At 37.8% G+C, this 25,596-nt stretch overlaps 1 protein-coding gene across 1 annotated transcript; it reads left to right on the plus strand.

Annotated features, from left to right (window-relative positions):
- The first annotated feature begins 15,045 nt into the window (after nucleotides 1–15,045).
- Nucleotides 15,046–16,841, plus strand: LOC145030347 (early nodulin-like protein 15). Its single transcript, XM_078978726.1, has 3 exons — nucleotides 15,046–15,244; nucleotides 15,317–15,429; nucleotides 16,833–16,841. The coding sequence occupies exons 1-3, from the start codon at nucleotides 15,046–15,048 to the stop codon at nucleotides 16,839–16,841; spliced, it is 321 nt and encodes a 106-aa protein (XP_078834852.1).
- The last annotated feature ends 8,755 nt before the right edge of the window (nucleotides 16,842–25,596 follow it).

A 25,596-nucleotide genomic window follows, 5' to 3' on the forward strand; every position in this document is an offset into this window, starting at 1 on the left:
AAACTTTTAACAAAAAATGCAAATTTTCACACTAACCCCCTTCCAAGCTTAAAATGATGTATTGTCCTCAATGCTTAGAGAGGAATGAACAAATCGATAAATCATGTAAAAGTAAAGCTTGCGGTCAGGAAATAATGTACATGATAAGGTTTCATAAAATCTGATTTGACGAAGATGTTGGCAAAAAATCTGAATTTCAGCAACTTTGAAGATCATCTGATTTCCCAAAGCTTGTTTGGAACTGCAACTATCTCTTTATTGAAGGCAAAAAAAAAAAAAAAACTAAATCTATGTGGGTTGCCTCCCAAAATAATGTACTTGATAATGGAATCACACCCAAGAACTAGAAACAAGGAACTTATGAGGATAGAGGCTAGAGTATGCAATTTTCGGCCTAGGGTTTCTTCAAAAGAAGGATTGGCCGATTTTGGGAGCCAGATGCCTCCTTATATAGCTGAGGTGGCTAGGGTTTAGGGAAAACCCTAATGTTCCTTTACTTAGGGCCTAAGCTTATCTAAAGGCCTAATCTAAGCCCCTTGGACGAAATTATTAGGGTTTCCCTTATAGATTTCATCCACCCCATTCCAAGGAGGTTCTGAAACCTTCCACTCAACTATTAGATAATTGCAAATTAGTGTCTGCACTTTATAATTAATACAATTAATCCAAAAATCAATTCTAATTAATTTCTGGTTAACTATTAATTAAACATTATGATTTCTTATTAATATATTAATCCTTTAACATATTAATAAATCACTTATATTAATTTATTAATCTTATAATAAATTAATATTTCTCCTTTCATAATTTCCTTGTCCAATTGCTAGGTTTGAGGGCACACCAAATCATCGAGGGGCCTACATATATCGCTTTTCCCGTTAGGGAAAAAAAACAAATAAACGTTGACTCATATGCTTGCATCTTTTACTCATGAAACCATACATGACAATGTGTTTTATAACACCAAGTTACTGATGCATTTTTGTATCACCAATGCATGATAGACTTGTAAATTATAACTCATATTTCTCCATTTCAAGATTATAAGATATTATCGTCTCAGTATTACTTGTGATGAATTCCATGAAGAAATAGTCTGAGCGAGGGTATATCCAATACTTAAATCTCAATTTCTAAGTACTCATGAACATTGTAACAATTCTATTGCTATGTCTAACCTTAGATAATCTGCAATCCAATTCATGACAATCTTAATTCACTACTTACTACTAAAACTACGAGCGTGAATAATCACATTATTCGGGAAGTAAAACATGAAAAATATGAAACACAATAATAAACAATTGACAAAAGCCAGTAAACAAACTTATACATAATACTTTATTTTTTAATCACCAAAAGTCAATTACATTTACTTGTAACAAGTTTCAGAATAAAACTAATCTAACTGCTAAAACTAATATCATCTCTCAGTCCAATGCTCCGAGCATGCTGAATATGCTTAACCCTACTTAGTCCCTTGGTGAGGGGGTCCACTGGGTTATCCTCATATGACACCCTCTTTACAACAGGATGACCTTCTTCTACTCTATGTCTTATGAAATTGTACTTTCTGTCGATATGTCTTGTTTTACGATGATCTCTGGGTTCCTTTGTTAAGGAAACCACTCCTTCATTATCGCAGAACAGTTCTATAGGCTCCTGGATGGTTCGAACAATTTCGAGATCTCCGATGAAGTTCCTTAACTAAGCTGCTTCTTTCGACGCTTCACTCGCTGCTATGTACTATGATTCACAAGTGGAATCAGCCACCGTATCTTGCTTGGAACATTTCCATGGATGTTATCTCTATCCGTATGAAAGCTGGTATCTCTGTAACCATCTACTCTCAAAGTATCATTGCTGCCAAGTACAAGGACCCAATCCTTTGTCCTTCGCAAATACTTGAGTATATTCTTAACCGCTATCTAATGGGCTCTATCCGGATTTCCCTGATAGCGATTGACCACGCTCAAAGAAAAGGCTACATCAGGGCGGGTACACGTCATAGCGTACATGATCGATCCAACAGCGGAAGCATAGGGTATACGACTCATGTCAGCTATTTCCTCATCTGTACTCGGACATTAAGTCTTACTTAATTTGGTATTGCTTTGGATTGGTAGCCCTCCCTTTTTGGAATTTTCCATACTAAACCTCTTTAGTACCTTGTCCAAGTATGTGCTCTGACTAAGTCCAATTAGTCTCTTCTTTCTATCTCTCAATATTGTAATCCCAAGAATATAGGTAGCTTCTCCAAGATCTTTCATGGCAAAACACTTTCCGAGCCAAGACATAACATCTTTCAAGGTCGGAATGTCGTTACCAATGAGTAATATGTCATTAACATATAACACCAGAAAAGTTACTATACTCCCACTAGCCTTGATATACATGCATAATTCATCTTCACTCTTAGAGAAACCAAACTCTTTGACCTCTCATGGAAGCAAAGATTCCAGCTACGAGATGCTTGTTTCAATCCATAACTGGATTTCTCAAGCTTGCACATTCTATTAGGAAACTTTGCATCAACAAAACCCTCTGGATGATTCATTTAAACATCCTCAACCAGCTTCCCATTAAGGAAAGCAGTCTTGACATCCATCTGTCAGATTTCATAGTCATGAAAGGCAGCTATGGCGAGCAATATCCTAATATATTTAATCTTAGGTACTGGTGAGAAGGTCTCATGATAATCAACCCCTGGGGTTTGAGTGAAACCTTTTGCAACTAGTCGAGCCTTGAATGTATGTGCATTTCCATCCATGCCAGTCTTCTTTTAGAAGATCCATTTGCACCCAACTATCTTACGACCTAGTGCATTATCAACCAAATTCCAAACTTTGTTGTTATACATGGATTTAATCTCGCTGTCCATTGCCTCTTTCCACTTGGAAGCCTCTGAGCCTGCCATTGCTTCCTTGTAAGTAACTGGTTCATCTAAATTTACCAGTGTCCTATCACTGATGAATGTATCACTGTCTAAAGTAATATGAAAACCATATAACTCAGGTGACACACTCACCCTAGTGGATCTTCGAAGAGGTAATGAGTTATCAAATGGTTTAACAGGTAATTTGTAGCGCCTGGTTTCCGGTATGTGAATTTTATTTGAGTATTGCCCTATTTTAGCCTTGGACTCGGCGAGTCACTAGGTTCGACTCACCGAGTAGGGACGAGACGCAGGACACGTTTAAGTTGGCGACTCGGCGAGTCCATATCCTGGACTCGGCGAGTCACCGCTGTTGGATGAAACCCTAAGTTTCAGGGGTTTGCACCCTATTTAAACCCCATATCTGCCCCCTTGCCAGCCCCCATTCACCCCCAGAGCTCCCAATCCTCGTCCTAAGCTTGTTCTTGTGAATTTGAGGCTCTTGTGTGCATTCTTGAAGGTTTTGAGGCAAGAAGGGGAAGGAGATCAAGAGGAAGGAGAGCCATCCAAGCATCATTGTGTTTTTCAGCTGTTTCATTGAGGTATATCTCGTTTTCCCCCTGTTTCTATGCTTAAGATTTCATTTAAGACACTCTTGAGCAATTCCTCAAGCTTGTTTGTGCTTAATGTTTCGTAATAAGTGGATGGGCCTTTAGATCTAGGCAAGATTGAGCTCCAGGAGCTCAGATCTGTTAGCTTTATGGCCCCATGTGGCTTGTTCATCCTAGATCTACCCTTTTGAGGCATTTTGAACCCTAAAATCCATATTAGTGAGTATCCACATGTAAAGTTGGAAACTTTACGTGTGATTGGTGTCCTAGAAGTCCAGATCTATGAATGGCATGAACTGAAATCGAGTAAATCGGTGTATTTGGTGGATGCATGGCGACGACTCGACGAGTCGTATAGGTGACTCGGCGAGTCTGGTCGCGAGTCACCGAATTGGTCCCTTCATGATGTATCGAGTTGAGCCGTGAGTCACAGGGGGTGACTCGGTGAGTTGGGAGCTGAACTCACCCATGTTAGGACTCGGCGAGTCAATGCCCTGACTCGGCGAGTCCAAGGCAATCTTCATAGATCAAGAATAGACTCGGCGAGTTGTTCATACAACTCGGCGAGTCTTAGCATAAAGTGTTCTTCGGATGAAGATGAACTCGACGAGTTGTTCATACAACTCGGCGAGTAAGATGAAGAGGTTGAACGTCAGTTTAGAAGATGAACTCGTCGAGTCATAGCCCAACTCGACGAGTAGAATCAGGGACCCAGGACAATAGTTTGCTAGGGACTCGGCGAATGGAGATCCACTCGGCGAGTCGGGTCAACTGAAAGTTGACTTCGATTTGACTTAGGGCTAGACCAGGGGTAAAATGGTCTTTTTACCCAAAGGACAGTTAGCAGTGTATGATTAAGTATATTGTGGGAATTGCAGCCAGAGGACTCCCGGAGCAGCAGCAGTCAGTTAGTTCCCGATCAGTTCAGCAGCTACTTTGAGGTGAGTTACCTTCCAGTAGTGGTGGGCCTAAGGCCACAATGCCGGCCCACCAGTAGGGGACGTATGATAGATGATTGTCTTTGTGATATCATCTAGGTTTGCTATTACCTGTTATGTTATATGCTCTCATGATACGTTATATGCAATAGTAGTGGAGTTCGGTTGTTAGGACCGCAGGGTAGTCAGACACCCTAGAAACATCTGACCGTATGTGATGGTATGCTTGTATGTTGGCCTGTTATGTTATGCGATAGAGGTAGCGGGAGGGGACCAGTCCCCGAGGATCGGTTGTTAGGACCGATGGGTAGTCAGCACCCCAAAATGGCTTGACACGGGTAGGACGGCACCCCAGAATGGCTTGACACGGGTAGGACGGCACCCCAGAATGGCCGTATGGGTAGGTCGGCACCCCAGAATGGCCGTACCGGGTAGTCAGGCACCCCAGAATAGCCTGGCAGTATTTATGTTATGTGTTTGCATGGTATGTGGTACGTTGGGGGAGCTCACTAAGTTTTGTGCTTACGGTTTCAGTTTTGGTTTCAGGTACCTCCTCAGCTAGGGGAAAGGAGCCGGCGCGGTAGCAGCATGTCACACACACACTCTTCGGTTTCCGCATTTACGAGATTCACTGGGACTGTACTCTGATATTTGATGGATTGTATGGTTTGAATATTAAAACATGGTTTGCGATGTGTTATGGCGTGATCAAACAATGCTTTAATTTATTAATGTTTTCTAAAAGTAATATTTTAAAATGAAATTTTTGGACATGAAAATTGGGTCGTTACATAATTTTTCCTCTGGTTGAGTGCTAGTGTCATCTAAGGTCCATTCATTGGCTAACTCTTGAATTTCTTCAAGCTCAATGGTGCTCCTACTGTCATCTTTGAATATGATCTCTCTTTCTAAAAAGACTCCTCTTCGTGCTATAAAGACCACATTTTCACTAGGTCTGTAGAACAAATATCCAAAAGACTATTTTGGGTAACCAATGTAAACACATTTCTCACTTCTAGCTGCTAGCTTTTCGTGAGTCTCTCTTCTTACGAAAGCTTCACAACCCCAGACTTTAGTATGTGCTAACGAGGGAACTTTCCCTGTCCATATTCCGTGAGGTGTTTTGGCAACCTTCTTTGTAGGGACAAGATTGAGGATGTGGGCAGCTATCTCTAAGGCATACCCTTAGAAATGAATAGGAAGTGAAGCACGACTCATCTTAGAATGACCATGTCTAACAAGGTTCGATTACGCCCCTCAGCCACATGATTTAACTATGGTGTCCAAGGAAGAGTTAATTGTGAAACTATTCTACATTCCTTTAGATAGTTGTTGAACTTGATACTTAGATACTCTCTGTCTCTATCGGATCTAAGTACCTTTATCCTCCTGCCCAATTGATTCTCGACATGATGTTTAAACTCTTTGAACTTCTCAAAGGTTTGATCAAGTAGATATAGCCATATCTACTATAATCATCAGTGAAAGTCACATAAAATAGATTAGAATCTCTTGTAGTTGATCTGAATGGTCCACATACATTTGTATGTATAAGGTCCAATAGACCTTCACCATTTTCACAAGACCCTGTGAATGGTGATTTTGTCATCTTTCCCGAAAGACAAGATTCACACATATCATCTGATTTTAGGTTAAATGATTCCAACACTCCATTCTTTTGGAGTTGCGCTATGCGTTTCTTGCTAATGTGTCAAAGATGACAATGCCACAAGCATGCCTTATCTACACTATTAAACAAGTCAATATTAAATACACTATTACCTAAGCTATTAACATAAGTCACTTTTTCATACACAACATCACAAGGTAAAGCTTCAAAAACAAGAACACCATTCTTATAAACAGAAATCGAACCATTCAAATCATTAAAAGAGTACTTAAAACCTTGTTTGAACAATGCATGAAATGAAATAATGCTTCTCGTCATCTCAGACGAATAACAACAATTCAACAAATCTAATCTAACATCATTATTAAGCAAAAGTTGATAAATTCCGATCTTGGTTAATGGTGAAGACTTTTTGTTTCCCATGATCAAGTTTATCCTCCTTCGCTCCACCTCCTAACTTTCTTTTAGCCCCTGCAAATCAGAACATATGTGAAAACCACATCCTGTATCAAGGACCCATGAACAAGAAGATAATGAGTTATTAGAAGAAATAGTGTAAATACCTACTTAAGTTGGCTTCACTTTGCCATCTTTGATGTGCAACAGATACTTTGGACAACTTCGTTTCCAGTGCCCTTTTTCATTGCAATAAAAGCAATCAGCATCCTTTGGGTCAGATACATGGGGAATTACAACATTGGGCTTGGCCTTTGGGCCACTGCTAGATGTACCAGCTTGGGCCTTGCCCTTCCAATTTTGATTAGGAAGACCTTTCCTCTTTTTCCCCTTTCCCTGTCCAATAGCCAAGAGAGGGGCACTAGCAGGAGTGGAGGCTATACTTTTACCCTTCATTCCTCTGCTGTCCGCAACAAGTTTTGCAATTGGGCCAATATCTGCTCGGTGTTGTTCAAATGGTAAGTTAGAATGAACCGACCATAACAATCAGGCAATGAGTTTAAGACCATGTCAATGGCCAATTCCTCATCAAACTATATGTTGAGCTTGGCCAAACGCTCTATGTAGCGTTGCATTCTTTGCATATGACTAACAACCGACTCCTATTCCTTCATCTTGCACGCCATGAGTGACTTGACTACTTCAAACTTTTCTTGACGAGCTCGCTTATGGTACTTTTCCATATGGTCCTTGTTCATCTCAAAGGGCCAGTAGTCCTCATAGTACCTTTGCAGTTCTGGGGACATGGTTGCAACGATGATGCATTTTACTTTGGTTGCGTCATTATAGTGCTTCTTGTAGGTAACATATTTTTTGGGAGTGGCTTTGGTTTCATCAATCTCTTTGAGCTCCTTTTCAAGAACACACTCTTTGTCCTCAAAACGAAGCGCCATTTTGATATTACGCATCTAATCGTTATAGTTAGAGCAATCCATAACGACTTTGGAGAAAATGTTGAGCAAAGAGAAGTTGTGGTTGGAGGAAGATGAAGTAGAAACGTTTCCTTGAGTAGACATCTGAAAAGAAAGATAGTTTTAATTAGATTTCAAGATACCTTAATATAATAACCCAAAGATACAATATTAAGGTTAGGATCCAACTATGAGGATTTACAACTTAAAAATGGGATGCCGAGATCCAAGTGTGAATTTCATAAAGATAAGTGAATGGCAATCCACTAATTCCACCAAAAGACGAAACGAATGAAGTGAAATTCCTAATTCTTTTGAGATACATTAAAACTAATTCAATTACATGTTTTAATCTCGGATTATGCTCTTCTATTTGTGATTGGGATACCGAGGATCACAATCAATATGTGAATAACCATGAAAATGTACTTGGTAACCTCATTGTCTTTATCATTATCTATTGATGTGTCGGTAAGCCACACACGCTCCATCAAAAATGATAATCATGAGATACCCATTACGACTCTTTATTAGTCCTTGTTAGTGTTCTGGTTAACCACATACGCTCCACTAACGACTTACAAAGCCTAATGTTCAATTTCATGGGTTAGCATACTTTTCACATTTTTCCTAAAGTAACTAGAGTTGGGATTTCATAAAATAATGTTCTAGTACTTCATTAATAACATTATACTTTTAATGAGATTAAGTTGTCCTATCAAATCCATTCTGCTAACGACCTTCTAGTAATCAAAGAAGCTGTGGGTGAGAACGGACACCCATCCAACTACCATTTTATAGACAGTTTCCTTATACCCCCTTATAGACTAGCTTCGTGAATGAGACATACTAGCGATTCGACTGACCAATTCTTATACATATATAATATTTAACTTTTAATTATAATATATATATATATATATATATATATATATATATATATATATATATATATATATATATATATATATATAAGGTGTGCTTTAAACCTTTAAAACTTTAGGGTTTATATAAATTTTCGATAATTAAACCATTAATTTTAAATTTAAAATAAACAAAAAACTAGATTTAATCACTATCTATTAATTAAATTTTAAATAATTTATTAAATCTTGTGAGGATTATCTAATCAAGTTAAACAATTAATTTAATCCTAATCCTTAACCCTTCTAGATTTTGAAAATTAGGGTATAGGATAATTTCATTATTTTTCTCAATTATCCAATTAGGAAACAATTTTCCAAAACAAGAACCTTAAAAATATGAGGCATTTTCGAAATCAAGGGAGGGAGGCTAGGTTTTTTCAAAACCCTAACCTTAATGTCGATTAGGGTTCATGGATGCTAGGGTTTTTCGAAAGCCCCTTGAACCAAAAACCTTAAAAACGAATTCATAACCTTTTAGGGTTTAATAGCTATAAAACCTAATTTTCAATTCAACTATTATAGCAATTCAATTTAAAACAAAAACAATAACTCTGATACCATTGATAGGTTTTGGGTAAAACAAATAAACTAGGAAAACAATTCCTAAGTTCGCATGCAACCTACTTTAGATCTATGTTTTAACTATTGAACATATAACTTTGAATTGCAAAACAAGAACCCTAAGAGAGGAGGCTATTTTCGAAATTAACCAATTAGGGCTTTAGAGTTACATACCTTTCAATTTTTACAATAAACAGTTGGTAATCCTTTTGATCTTGATCTTCTTGGAAGCTTAGCATCACAAATGCAATGCCTCGAATGGAATCACACCCAAGAACTAGCAAGAAGGAGACTTATGAGGAGAGAGGCTAGGGTATGCAATTTTCGGCCTAGGGTTTCTTCAAAAGAAAGAATGACCGATTTTGGGAGCCAGAGGCCTCCTTATATAGCTGAGGTGGCTAGGGTTTAAGGAAAACTCTAATGTTCCTTTGCTTAGGGCCTAAGCTTATCCAAAGGCCTTATCCAAGCCCCTTGGACGAAGTCATTAGGGTTTCCCCTATAGATTTCGCCACCCCTTTCCAAGGAGGGTCTGGAACCTTCCACTCAACTATTAGATAATTGCAAGCTAGTCCCTACAATTTATAATTAATACAATTAACCCCAAAAATCAATTTTAATTAATTTCTGGATAACTATTAATTAAGCATTATGATTTATTATTAATATATTAATCCTTTAACATATTAATAAATCATTTATATTAATTTATTAATCTTATAATAAACTAATATATCTCATTTCATAAGTTCCTTGTCTAGTTGCTAGGTTTGAGGGTAACCCAAAAGGATCGTGTTGCTATCAATTCAAGTACATACCAATTATAGTTATGGGCTTAGACATCTAATCCAACATTAGTTTGCTTGTCGCCACTATTGGTCATTACATCCCAATCACTTCCTCTTTCTACCTTACGCTCTCATTTGTTTCCCATTTTCTTATTTGCTCTGACGATTCTCCCTCTCTTTGAAGATTCTCCTTCAATTAACAGCCCCATAGTAGAAGAGATATTAGTAGCCACCAAAAACTTCCCCTTTCTAGCCACCGGCGATGTTACGTTAGGGGGAGGATCCAAAAATCATATTCAGGATCCTTAATATTCCTAAAACCTTAGGATCCTTAAGCATATCTTAGGATCCTAACTATTATCACTAATATTTCCTAACACCTACAAAAAATATTCTTCTTTCTTTTTCTCATATGTACCGACTTAGTCAACACAAGACTCATTCTGAACGAAAAATCATTTTAACCAAGCTTAAGACCCAGGAATACCAAGTCAAACAACGTGCAAATTATTGTTCAAGGAGGATCCCAGAAATATCAGACTTCTTATTATTCAGCTTAGACTATAAATAACACCTATAAATTACACACTACACAAAAGATTAGCTCTATTATTACACTTGTACTCGTGTTATCTTCATCATATCTATAATCTCAGATTAAAATCAATAAAAAGCAACATGGCAGGTGATCATTACCACATTCCAAGGTTTTATGTTGGAGATCCTACAAAGGATCAATGGATTTCCATGTAACTCACTTGTTTCACTTTGATTATTATTCTATACTTGCATTATCCAAACACCACAACCTCTCATATAATTTGGTTGAATTATATTTGATCAATTTTCGACAAAAATAGTTGCTGCTGTCGATTTCCTTCTCCAAGGTTTGTGTTTCCTTCCTTATTTCTTCCTTTCTTTCTATTTTAATACCGATTTCCAAAAGCATTTGTGATTAATTGCATTTTTTTTCAAAAAGCATTTTCATCCTTTCTCACCGCTGCTATCGTCGGAAGTTGTTGTCACCAACGACAACTACCACCACCACTACACCAACTACTGATTTCTGGCCACCATAGGTTATATTTACTGATTTTCGAGATTAATTGCAAAAAAATGTGTATTTGGTGTATATGTGGTATATGTGTGTATTTGTTATATGTATATGTGAATTTGGTGTATATATGTGAATTTTTTTGTCTTTGGTATAAGTAAGATGTTATTGTGTATGTATGTGAAAATATGTGTTTTTGGTATAAGTAGGATGCTATTGTGTATCTGATGAATGTATTTAGAATGTATGTGTATTTGGTGTATATGTGGTATGTGTACGTGAAAGTATGTGTATTTGATGTTATTATGTAGGTATGTGAAAGCATGTGTTTTAGGTATAAGTAGGATGTTATTGTTTATTTGATATATGTATTAAGAATGTATGTGTATTTGGTGTATATGTAGTATGTGTATGTGAAAGTATATGTATTTGATGTTATTATATATGTATGTATGTGAAAGCATGTGTTTTTGGTATAAGTGAGATGCTATTGTGTATTTGATATATGTATTGAGAATGCTATTATTGTAGGATACTCTTATTGAAAGAAAAGAGCATAGAAAGTAAGATGTTATTATTAAAAATGCTATTTTTATATAAAAAAAACAATGTGGATTGTTAAGAAAAAAACAAATAAAGTAGGATGCTATTATTAGCATTTATCAATGAAAACATAAAGTAAACCACTACAATAGAAAACAACATAATATAATTGTTTAAAATACAATGTTATAATTGGAAAAAAAACAAAAATAAAATGTTATAAATAACAAAAATATATATATAAAAAATACAATGCTCAAATAGAAAAAAACAATGTAATACACATAAAGTAAAATGCTATTATTGAGAATGATTTTTTATAGAAAAAACAATATGGATTGTAAAAAAAATAATAAAGTAGGATGCTATTATTAGAAATGAAAACATTAAATAAATCACTGCAATAGAAAATAACATAATATAATTTTTTTTAAATACAATGTTACAATTGGAAAAAAAAAACAAAAAATGTTATAAATAACAAAAATATATAAAAAGTACAATGCTTAAATAGAAAACAACAATGTAATACATATAAAGTAAAATGCTATTAGTGCGAATGCTATTTTTTTTATAAAAAAACAATGTGGATTGTTAACAAATAAAAATCAAATAGTATGCTATTATTAGCAATGAAAACATAAAGTAAACCACTACAATAGGAAAAAAAAAACATAATATAATTGTTTAAAGTACAATGCTATAATTGAAAAAAATGTTATAAATAACAAAAATATAAAAAAAGTTCAATGCTCAAATAGAAAAAAAAAAAAAAAAAAAAAAAAAAAAAAACAATGTAATACATATAAAGTAAGATGCTATTATTGTGAATACAATTAAAAAAAAAAAAAAACAATATGGATTGTAAAAATAACAACAACAACAACAACAACAATAATAATAATAATAATAATAATAATAATAATAATAATAATAATAATAAAAGTAGGATGCTATTATTAGTAATGAAAACATAAAGTAAACTACTACAATAGAAAAGAAGATATTATAATTATTTAAAATACAATGCTATAATTGATAAAAAAAAAAAAAAACAAAAACAAAATGTTACAAATAAGAAAAATATAAAAAAGTACAACGCTCAAATAGAAAAAAAAAAAAAACAAGGTAATACATACTTTCGAGAGTATTAGGTGAACGACATGACCATATTAGAGGCATCAGCCAAAAACATTCAGTTATCCTGCCGATTGCACAACTATCGCAACCACCACCACAATCATCACAACCATCATAGGTAAAACAAATTATTTAATTTCAATAAATGCATATTGATTTAGTAGTTTTGGTTTGTGGTGATTATTTGCTAAAAGCGTTGGTAATTGGTTTTTTGTCCCAAGTGCAAGAAATAGCAATGTACTTTAGGTTTTTTTTTGTCTTAGTTTAAAAATAACAATGTACTTTGGCATGAATAAATGCATTTTGATTTGGTAATTATGTTTTTGTCCCTAGTGCAAGAAATAGCAATGTACTTTTGGTATTTCTTATATTTAAGTGCAAGAAATAGCAATGTACTTTGGTATTTCTTGTATTTAAGGTTTTTTAGCATAAAAAAAGGTAGATTATTTAATTCTAAAGTCTCATGTATCTATATAATGATCAATAAATGCATGTTGATTTGGTTATTGTGTTTATGTTTTAAGTGCAAGAAATAGCAATGTATTTTGGTTTTTTGTCTATAGTTTAAAAATAGCAATGTACTTTGACATCAATAAATGGATGTTGATTTGATAATTGTGTTTTTATCCCAAGTGCAAGGAATAGCAATGTACTTTTGGTATTTCTTGTATTTAAGTGCAAGAAATAACAATATACTTTGGTATTTATTGTATTTAAGGTTCTTTAGCACAAAAAATAGATTATTTTATTTCAAAGTCCTATATATCTATATAATGATCAATAAATGCATGTTGATTTGGTAATTGTGTTTATGTATTAAGTGTAAGAAATAGCAATGTGCTTTAGTTTTTTGTCCCTAGTTTAAAAATAGCAATGTACTTTGGAATAATAAATGCATGTTAATTAGGTAGTTTTTGTTTATGTTTGATAATTTCATTTATAAGTTTATATATGTTGTTATTTATTATGTAGTTGGAAAATCTTCGAGCAATGCTTAACAACCTGTCGTGTAAGGATGAGCTTTATAGGTTATTTCAATCGGAGAAAGATCAAGGAGGAAACGACGAGAATGGAGGTGATGGTTCTTCGGATAATGAGTTTATGTTTTGTATGTTAGACTTGTCATGACACTTTGGTACTTGTCGGAATTATAAAACTTTGGTTGTTTGTTTTGATATGAAATTAGTTATAACACTATTTGGTACCTAATCAAATGTTATTATGTAATTTTTTATGCATTTAATGTCGTTATGTATTGTTTTGTTTTTTTGCATCCAATATCGTTGATTGAATGAAAATTATAAAAAAATGTTATTACCGGTGACACTATTACCAGCGATAAAGGTAATTATCGGCGACAATATCATTAGCGGCGATACAGACTATTATCGGCGACAAGAATGACATATGGTATTGCCGGCAACACTTTGAGCAATAGCGACAAAGTAGTATCAGTGATTTTTTACCGATGATATGTCACCGTTATTACTTTTACCAACGACTCTGCTAGCTTTTCCTGGCGACTAAAGTCTCCGCTAATTTTCTTTTTTCTTCTAGTGTATAACATTCGTTGACAAACAGTTAACGGTTTAAACTCGTTATCTCAGCCATAGGAATGGCAACGGGGCGGGTTCGGGGCGGGGCGGCATATCCCATACCCGAACCCGATATTTATATTTGTCCCCGAACCCGACCCGAAACCCGACGGGTTTCTTATCGGGGCGCCCCGCCGGGGCTAAAAATATCCCCGAACCCGACCCGAAACCCGAAACCCGATATAGACCCGAAACCCGACCCGAAAATGGTGGCAGAAAAAATTAGGAAAACTACAATGAAACAATTGAGAAATTAAAACCTTACAAATGCTTAAAATACAAATAAGTTCTTAACATAAGTGAACCAAATAGAAATTACTAAAGTCTAATATCGTAACTAAATTCATCACAATAGTGAGAAATTGGGAATACGTGATGGGATTGAAGGTTAGAATCTTCGGGTGGCTGAAATGGGTTAGAGGGATGAAATCTCATTTTATATATATATATATATATATATATATATATATATATATATATATATATATATATATATATATATATATATATATATATATATATATATATATAATTTTTCGGGTCGGGGCGGGTCGGGGCATGCATACCCCACTCCCTGACCCGAACCCAAACTAAAAACCCGATAATGACCCGAAACCCGACCCGAAACCCGATAAGAGTGACCCGACCCGCCCCAAAATCTTCGGGGTTCGGGTTTTCTTGTCGGGTTCGGGTTTTTTTGCCATCCCTACTCAGCCACAGTTTCACAGTTACAGCTCTAGAAAGAAATACAATATTTTTTTTTTGACTTCTAACAACAAAATACTAACAATATAATAACTAGATTACTTTTACAGTTTTCCTTGGTATGACGGTTTATATCTACATTCCTATCCACCTATCTAATTTTCGTCGGAACCAATTCACGACTAAAAAAGCCATTAAAAACCATACATTTCCCAAGGAAAACTGTAATTTATTTGCAGTAACCGTCATACCATTACGTCGTTTCTTACAACTGCATACATCCACTCTCTCCTCCCCTGGATCCGGTGGGCAATGGGGGCGCACGGCGACTATTGGTTTTCAAAAGCAACGGCAGTAACTCCACTAGCTTTAATAATTATACTACTCTTTACTGCATCCGCCGGTGGCGTGAAACACATTGTGGGAGGCTCCGTCTGGTCGATCCCTCCGAGCGTTCACTTCTACAACAACTGGTCGACTTCTCAAACCTTCGTTCCCGGCGACGTTCTCTGTACGTACTACCTAATAATCTCTCTTCAAAAGCTTCTTCAATTTCGTTACTTTGAACTAAAAAAACATGCAGATTTCGATTTTGAATCAGAAATGTACAATGTTCACCAAGTCCTTTCGGATGAGTACAATCATTGTGAATCCACCCTTTCGCCAGTAAACGCTTACGAAGAAGGGCCGGCGTTGGTAACATTACCATATACCGGTGAATATATGTTCTTATGCTCCATGTTGAACTACTGTTCCCAGGGAATGAAAATTATGATATTTGTCAGAATGCCCTCCGCTTCTACTCCACCGGTTAGGGTACTGCCTTGATGTTCTCCCGCGACCATTATATATACTCGATGCAAGTGTCATCCGGCAAGTATACGGACCGGGTATATGATTATCTTATTTGATGTCTTAAACTTCAAAAGATCTTAATTTGCATGTAGTTTTTGTATTCGTGTTTAATTTTTTATGATGATTATGTTGTTAGTTAGTTCAAAAAAGTTTTACATTTTATTAGTATATGCGAAGCCTCATCTCCAAAGAGTGTGCTGCATGAACGGATACCACGTTGATCTTAGACTTGAATTGTCTGGAAAGCCGAAACTAGACTCTCTAGATTGTTTTGTGTAAATGTTTAATCATGAATAAACTCAATGAACAATGTAGCGATTTGAGTTTTTGATCATACTAATCGTCTAATGCTTACTAAAGTTAATTACTGGTAGTTTTGTTTGCAAAATGTTTTTAAATGAATTGAACTCGTCGAATATGGGATCTTCAAGAAACTATAATCTCTATTCTCTCATGCATTCGGTTACTAGGAGAGTAGGAGATGGAATGAGGTTCAATTGTATTTGTTACTTAGTTTCTACATAAACAAATTATATGTACCCCATTTTTCACATCAAAATTCTTATGTAAACGTTTTTCAAATTATAATTAAGTAGTTTCAGATATAGATGAACTAATCAAAACATGTTACAACCAAGAAAAAAAAAAAGGTTCTTAATCAACAGACTTCAAATAAAGCAGCTCAATATAATGCAATAAATAATGTTATATCAAGTTTTATTTAATTTGGTAGTTGGTACGTCACTAATTATTATTCTAATTTCCTTTCATTTTTTGTGTATGCATGTCGAAGTTTACTTTTGACATTAATTAATTTATTTACTTTTTCAATCAATTAAAAGTATTATCTCAAGTTTTATTAATTAGAATTTAGAAGAACCTTAAGAAAATTATATTTTTGTTTATTAAAGGAATATAACATTTTGATGAAAACTGAAAACCTTTCCTAGCTGGCCTGCAAGGCTTGATGCTAAACTATATCTCGGGTAGGCGTTATAGGGGATTATGCCGAGAAACAACACGTTACTTGTACGCACAATCAATTTAAAACTAATAAAAACATAAACAAACGAAATAGAAATATGTGTTGCAATGAATGAATTTACAAGAAACGTACTTGAAATCGAAATACTAAAAAAATTGATATTGATAGAATTATGTGATTTTCAGTGTTCTATCCAAGACACAAGTTTCCTTCCATGTATGTGGAAAACTTTTTTTTTTTTTTTTTCTTTCTTTTTAAGATAATATGAGTGTGTGATCTCAAGGCCTTGAAATTCATAGATATATCTATATAAAGCCTTCTTATGGAGGCTATCAACTACCAACTGAAATTAACTAATAAAAAAACTGCCAGCAGATAACTTCATAAAAAACATAATTTAATAATTAATAGTATTTATAACAAAAGTAAATAAACTGTCAAGCTCTCCCATCGTCACCGTCTTCCTTGCAGCCACGTCACCGTCTTTCTTCCCCGTAGCCATTAATGATAATGATGAGCTGTTACAGATGGCCCTAATTAATCTAATGATTTAAAAGTTACAAGCTCTTTTATTTTTTTATTTTTTATTTTGTTTTTTTTAATTGGCAAATAAATATATTAATAAAAGACCAAAACAAAGTCTTTCCTTCTTTTAACAAAATCTCCTGTTAATTAAAACAAAGTCTTTCCTTATTTTATTATTTTATTATTATTATTATTTTATTATTTTGGAGCAAACAGTACAAAGGAAACAGGAAATAACAGCTTCTTGTGTAGTTAATTTAAAATTTCTCACTAATTCTTTCCTTCTTTTAACAAAATCTACTGTCGATTTCTTGTGTAGTTATTTAGGTGTGTTTCTCCTCCATTATTAATTTACCTTTCTTCTGCGTCCATTTCCATCATTTAAAGCCTTCATCTGAATATACACACAATAGCCTTCATCATTTAAATTAGGGATAGGACCTACCTTTTTTCTTTTCTAATACAACAATTATATATAAAAATACATAAAGAACTACCTTATTTTTGCCAAAAGATCTATATTTTCATACTTTTTCCGTTTCATTAATATAAAAACACTTTAATTTTGGTTTTAGATTCACCACTTGATTTAAAGACTTTGAATGCACACTCAAATGTGCGTTCTTTTGATGTAATCTCATTTGATTTAAGTTCCATTGGGATTCAGTTTGTCTTTCTTATTTCGTTTTGAGTAGATCAAATATTATTTATTCGAAAGATCAAATATTAAAACCTTTACCTGTTTTGGATTTGCATCTTGTCTTGTAAAACCTACCTATCTTTTGGGGAATTCTTATTGTAAATTACAAAACTGGCCCCAAAGAAGGTTAAAATGGTTCCTATTTTCTGAATAATAATTCAGACATTTGAGGAGATTCAATTGTTATACTGTTTAATGGCCGAGAAACGATGAGAGCATACAATTGAATTTTGCTTTTCGTTTCTCTCATTCTCTAATCTCACATGTTGTCTGGGGAAAAATATAATAAATAAATATAATCCTACCAAATTAATATTAAAAAAAGAATCCGAAATTGAGTTCGGTCAAGTTGCTCATAGATTACAATCTTTTTGCTACATAAAAAATTGCTTGCTACTTGCTTATGTAAACAAATAAGTTTAAAATTTTAGTCAAGTCAAATCCGCTGGGTCGGGAATGGCGAGTTCCGGCACACCGGACAAGTAGGATGAACCCTTAACCACGTATCTACACAGCTTACATGAAACAAATGACTGCATTCCGGCAACAACCGGATGACATCCGCCGGTTTATAATCCGCCAAGCAAATAGAGCAGCCAGCAGAACCACAATTATCAGCATGGGTCGCCGTGTTAGTCTCGCCGTTGAGAAGCATCGCGACTTCAGAGTATAGAATTGTCGGGAAAGTTCCCAAGACATCATCATCAAAACCTGTACTGTCGTCGTCGTCGTCGTCGGAGTGGACGGTGTCATCGAGAGAGGTGACGGGTAGTGATGATTGAGAGCGTATGCTGCGCCTATAGATGTAAGAACCATAAGAGAGAACGATTACGAGGAAGAAGACAGCGAAGAAGACTCCTAAGTTGGAGGTGAAGGCTCTTTCCGTATGTAAGGTGTCGCCGGTGGCGTACGATGGTTCTCCGGCGTCCATATTCTGTGCGTGAGTCGTGAGGAGGAGTTTATGCGGAAGTGAAATGCGAAGACGGTGCCTTCTACTATAACTTCGGAGTTCGGATCTAAATCGTGAGGCATTGGCCGAAACGTTATCTAAATCATCTGAAGGGCCAGTGGATCTTCATTTTAACATTTTCTATCTTGTCAACTTGATGAACAAGTAGAATCCAATTAATTATTTGGAAAAAATAAATTTCAGTTAATAACTATTTGGAAAATACAAGTAGTGGGTTTGACTTGTCATCTATGAACTCATGTCATTGATAGGATATAGATCATTTGTCGTCTCTCATATCTAAGAAATCATTGAGTTCTCATTTATCTTGTCGACTTGCTTGTATACGTCTGAATCTTAATTTTCACTTTCACGCAATTAATGGCTATTATATTGCATTGAATTCGTCGTTATTTATTAAAGCCAAACAACTTCTGACACACCGGACAAGTAGGATGAACCTTCAACCACCTATCTATTCAACTCAAATGAAATACATGAGCATATTCCGGCATTAAACGGAGGACGTCCAACTCTTTATAATCCGCCAAGCAAATAGAGCAACTGGAACCATACTTATTATTGGCACCGGTTCAGAGTCGCTCTTGTGAGTCACCACGGCCTCCGAGTAGAGAATCGTCGGAAAAGTCGAAATGACGTCATCACAAAGACCTTGAGAGAATCTTATAATATGGTAGTTGTCGGCGCCGTCACTGGTGGTGATAATTCAACTTTGGAAGGAATTCACTTTCCACCATATGGTGGAAAGTTTATTTCATTTAGGAATCATTTTCTCTCCTTTAAGTCCAATCAAACGCATGAATTCAAGGGAATTGGAATCCTTTTCCCTCGAATTTCATGTCTTTCCTGCCAACAAAACGCACCCTTAGAGTAATTGATTTGACCATGTTGCGCAGCTCTCATCTGAGTCTAACCATTGCAGGGATTGGGTTTTGGAGCCAAGGGGTATTTTGGTAAAATGACAGCATGGGCTTTTATGGAAATTGGATTTTTGTTCGGGAACTTTTATGGAAAGTATGAGTTGATAAAAGCGTAGTGCTTCTCATTACCATTTCATTTATATATGGATCGTCAAAATCGGATTTAGAACGAAGAAGTTATGGCCTTCGGAGTATCTTAGGGTTTAAGGGAAAACCCTAGTAAGCAGGGCTTACATAGCGAATATGAGGGGCATACTACTGCGAGGTGTAGTATGTTGGGTGTACACTAGTGTACGCTTAGCGTACCAAGGAGGAAGGATCACGAAGCCCCGACCTCGTACGCTGGGTGTACGAGGAGTACGTTGGGCATACGAGGGGTGCAAGAAACCCTAATTTTGAGTGTATGTACCTTATTTAAGCATCTTAAGTCTTTAGGTTTGGCCTATTTACCATCCTCCATATCTCTTAAAACTCTAAATCAACCCTTAAGCCTCTTTGTGGTGTTCTTAAGCTATTAAGAATACTTTGGAGCCCATTTTTTCCTTTATGAAGGAAGTAGAGAAGCTTGATGTTGCCTTGCTTGGTGAGAAGGTTTTGGATCCACAATCATCATCTTTTGTGCAAGCTTTCTGAGGTATCAAGTTTAAACCTTGGCTTGTAGATGCTTAGATCTCCTTATAGCTTATTTTGTTATGATTTTGGTCCTTTTTTGGGTTTATGGAAGAGTTACGACGTTTTAAGGGGTTGTTTTCTTAGATTTTAGTTTGTATTGGACTCTTTAGGCATAGAGGTGCAAGATTTATGGGATTTTTGGTCACATGCATGTATTAAGTCACTTATTAAGTCCTTTTTAAGCTTAAGAGCTTCATTTAGCCATGCATGAATGTAAAGTTAGCAACTTTACGTGATAATCTAGCTCAAGGAAGTCAGATCTATGTATTGGAGCTTTATCTTAAAGGATTAAGTTTTGAAATCAAGTTTTGGGTTGAAGGGATGAGTATAATGGGCGTACAAACAATTATGCTTAGCGTACAAGCCTTCAAGCTAGTATGTTGCGATTACGTACTGAGTACTCCCCATCTACTCAGTCTGTTGGGCCTCGCATGTTTGGGCTTTGGGTTTAGGCTATCTTTTAGGCTTAGTTTCTTAGGGAATTGTTGGGCCATCTGAATGCAGGTGTTTGGACGAGGAAAATTAGTGGTCTTCAGGGTAAGGCCCGTGTAGGGATTTTGGCCCAATTTGGAAAATTGGGCCATATATGGGCCTTGGATGGTTAATTAGGTTTTGGACCTTTTGGATTAAAAGATTGGGGCTAGTATTGGGCCAAACTAGGTAAGGGGTAAAGTGGTCTTTTTATCCTAAGTATGGATTAAAGGATATAGATTCGACTCCAATTGTTAATTGGGTGTTATTTGATATTGATAGCTAGGGAATTGTCGGACCAACAACCAGGGATTATCAGTATGATTGACCAGTGTGAAGTGAGTCTCCTCACTATACTATAGGTCAAAGGCACCAACATCGGCCTATTAGCTTATGTACTATAGGAAGAACAAGGGTTGTCCCTTGGCATTGTATGTGTAACAACGCAAATTTTCAAATAAATTTTTCATTTTAAATAAAGTAAGTTCATTCAACCAATGATGTTTATTTCATGTTTCAAAACAAATACATATGCAAAATCCCCAAGATCTCAAATAGCAGCAGTGTGTATGCATCACGTCGGCGCCTTCCCACGGTCCTCGCTAGTACCTGAAACACATACATAACAACCTGTAAGCATAAATGCTTAGTGAGTTCCCCAGTATACCACTTACACATATACGCCTTTCCAGGCCCGGACCTTCCGGTCCACAGTACAATGCCTTCCGGCCCATATGATAATTGCCTTCCGGCCCATAAGATAATTGCCTTCCGGCCCATAAGATAATTGCCTTCCGACCCATAACATGATTAACGCATAATACATTTACTCTAACACATATATCACATATATCATACATCATACCTGACCTTCCTGCCACATAATACATTGCCTTCCGGCCCATAGAAACATACATAGCATGCATAGCAACTATTCCTTTCAATTATAGCATATATAAAACACATACATATCCGACCCTCCGGTCACACATAGACACCCTTCCGGGTACAGTATAGTGAGAAGACTCACCTCGTAGTATGTAAACTATAAACTCTTGAAACCACTCGCACTCGGTCCGCCGATCTGCAGTCTCCCTATAATACCATATACCCTTATTAATAATCTTATCAAACAAGACAACTGACCCTACGAAAATTACATGCAGGTCAACTCTGGTCAACGGTCAACTTGACCGGACTCGTCGAGTACAAAGGCGACTCGACGAGTCTAGACGTCCTCCCCAACTTTCCCTGTTATTCCCCTTTCTACTCGTCGAGTATCCCTCTTGACTCGACGAGGTCCTCGTGGAAGAATCGCGGGGCCACCCCGACTCCACTCGCCGAGTCCGAAGACAACTCGACGAGTTCCAATGAATACTCAACTACTCGCCAAGTCTGAAGAACAACTCGGCGAGTCCCATTAAATCTTCAAGCTACTCGCCGAGTCTGATCATTGGACTCGGCGAGTCCATGCCATGCAGTCGATCATCTGTCTCCTGAAATACGCATGGTCCCGAGACATGCACCCATGGGACTTTCTGGACCTCTAAGTATCCTATTACTGGGGTATAAACGATTGGGTAACAACATAATAATCTATCTAATCCCCAAATGGGTCTCATAAACCCTAGATTCGTGTACAACACCAAAACAACATAAATGGTCCGAGTATTACCTGGAAAACGTGTTCTCTGTGTCCCCAACCTTCAGAGCTCAATCCCCTTGATCCTCCTTTGACCACAACCTTGCCTCTTCTTGCCTAACAAATCCTTCAAGTTTCCACTAGCCTTCACTCCTGCTCCAGATGCCCACAGACGTTTAGGTTATCCTCAATTGGCCAAAAGACGAGCAATGACGGCCCTAAAGACGTTATATACGATCCAGAATCAAACGGCTAGGGTTTCTGCTGAACAGCGTCGACTCGCCGAGTCCCTAATGGACTCGTCGAGTCCAGTCGCGAATCTGCGACCAAGTCCGTGGTCCTACTCGGCGAGTCAGGCATCAACTCGCCGAGTCCCCTCCTAAAAGTGCCCCTAAAATAGTTTTAAAGCAATACCTGAAATTCCGGGCTGTTACAACTCTCCCCCACTAGAACTAGACTTCGCCCTCGAAGTCTCACTCTGCGAATAACTCCGGATGTTGCTCCCGCATTTCACGCTCCGGCTCCCAAGTCATCTCCGATCCCTTCCGGTGTTGCCACTGAACCAACACCAGAGGTACCTCCTTGTTCCGCAGAACCTTGATCTTCTGATCCCTGATAGCTACTGGTCTCTCAGCGTAATTCAGGCTCGCATCCACCTGAATATCCTCTAACAGAACCACCGCCGAGTCATCGGCTATACACTTCCTCAACTGTGATACGTGGAAGGTGTTGTGAATCTGTCCCAACTCTGCTGGCAACTCCAACCGATAAGCTACTTGACCTACCCTTGCAATTACACGAAATGGACCTATGAACCGGGGCCCCAACTTGCCCCTCTTTCTGAACCGGATCACTCCCTTCCAAGGAGAAACTTTCAGAAGAACGAAGTCGCCAACCTGAAATTCCAGCTCGGACCGGCGTCTGTCCGCATAACTCTTCTGTCGGCTTTGGGCGGTCAATAATCTCTGCCTAACCTGCTGAATCTGCTCTGTCGTCTGGAGTACGATCTCTGTGCTGCCCATCACTCTCTGACCCACCTCTCCCCAGCAAATGGGGGTCCGATACCTCCTACCATATAACAACTCAAAAGGTGGCATACCAATGCTCGAATGATGGCTGTTGTTGTAGGAAAACTCTGCCAAGGGTAAATACGCATCCCAGCTACCCCCGAAGTCTAACACACACGCTCGAAGCATGTCCTCCAATGTCTGAATCGTCCGCTCGCTCTGTCCGTCGGTCTGGGGATGGTATGCGGTACTAAAATGCAGTTTAGTACCCAGTTCCTCATGAAATTTCTTCCAGAACCTGGAAGTGAAACGTACATCACGGTCTGAAACAATCGAGATCGGCACTCCATGCCGAGATACTACCTCTCTCACGTATAACTCTGCCAACTTCTCCGCCGATGAACTCTCGCTAATGGCAAGGAAGTGCGCACTCTTCGTCAATCTATCCACAATCACCCAAATTGCATCTACTCCCCTAGCAGTTCTTGGCAATTTGGTGATGAAATCCATAGTAATCTGCTCCCACTTCCACTCAGGAATCTCCAAGGGCTGCAACTTACCATGCGGTCTCTGGTGCTCGGCTTTAACCCTACGGCAAGTCAAACACCTCTCAACGAACCATGCGACGTCCCTCTTCATACAAGGCCACCAATATTCCTTCCTCAAGTCCAAATACATCTTCGTAGCACCGGGATGGATCAAGAATTTCGATCTATGAGCCTCCTCCATCAAAAAAGTACGCGTACCGCCCACGAATGGTACCCAAATCCAACCCTGAAACGTCAAAAGTCCTCGTCCATCCTTAACGAACTCTGAGATTAACCCAACGACTCTCTCTTTCTTCTGCATCTCGGATCTCACAGCCTCGGCCTGCGCCCCACGAATAGCATCCAATATCGGGGTCATCACTGTCAGTCTCAAACATACGTCTCGCAATGGAGTGCTCTCCGCTCTATGACTCAATGCATCGGCTACCACATTAGCCTTGCCTGGGTGGTATAGGATCTCACAGTCATAATCCTTAACCATGTCCAACCATCTCCTCTGACGCATATTTAGGTTGGGTTGATCCATCAAATACTTCAAACTCTTATGGTCCGTGTATATAGTACAACGAACCCCGTACAGGTAGTGACGCCATATCTTGAGAGCGAACACCACTGCCCCCAACTCTAAATCATGTGTGGGATATCTCGCCTCGTGAGGCTTTAGTTGCCTCGATGCATAAGCTATCACATGGCCTCTTTGCATCAACACTGCACCCAGTCCCGAAATCGATGCGTCGCAATATACGACAAAATCCTCCATCCCCTCCGGATGAGCTAATACCGGGGCTTCGCACAGTCTTTGACGAAGTGTCTCGAAGGAATTCTGCTACTCGGGTCCCCATGAGAATGTAGCACCCTTCCGGGTCAACCTGGTGAGCGGTACCGCGATCTTGGAGAAGTCCCTAATAAACCTCCGATAGTACCCTGCCAACCCAAGGAAACTCCTGATCTCGGAAGGTGACTTCGGTGCCTCCCAACTCATCACTGCTTCCACCTTGGCCGGATCGACCAATATCCCTGCCTGATTAACAACATGTCCAAGAAATTGGACCTCCCGCAACCAGAAGTCACATTTGGAGAATTTTGCATATAGCTTCTCCGACCTCAGTACCTTAAGGACCTCCCTCAAATGTCCCTCATGCTGCTCTCTAGTTCGCGAATACACTAGGATGTCGTCGATAAATACGATCACAGACCGATCCAGCATCGGCCTGCATACCCTGTTCATGAGGTCCATGAACACTGCCGGGGAATTGGTGAGCCCGAAAGGCATCACCACGAACTCGTAATGTCCATACCGCGTCCTGAATGCTGTCTTCTGGACGTCCTCATCCCGCACTCTTACCTGATGGTACCCTGATCTCATATCGATCTTGGAAAACCAAGATGCCCCTTGCAACTGATCGAATAGATCATCGATCCTCGGTAACGGATAGCGGTTCTTGATCGTCACCTTGTTCAACTCCCGGTAATCAATACACATCCGGTGTGAACCGTCCTTCTTCTTGACGAACAGAATCGGTGCTCCCCACGGCGAGCTACTTGGCCGAATAAATCCCTTCCCCAGC

This window comes from Lactuca saligna, chromosome 2 (genome assembly GCF_052625555.1).
Source record: "Lactuca saligna cultivar CGN05327 chromosome 2, ASM5262555v1, whole genome shotgun sequence".
NCBI classification, from domain to species: domain Eukaryota; kingdom Viridiplantae; phylum Streptophyta; class Magnoliopsida; order Asterales; family Asteraceae; genus Lactuca; species Lactuca saligna.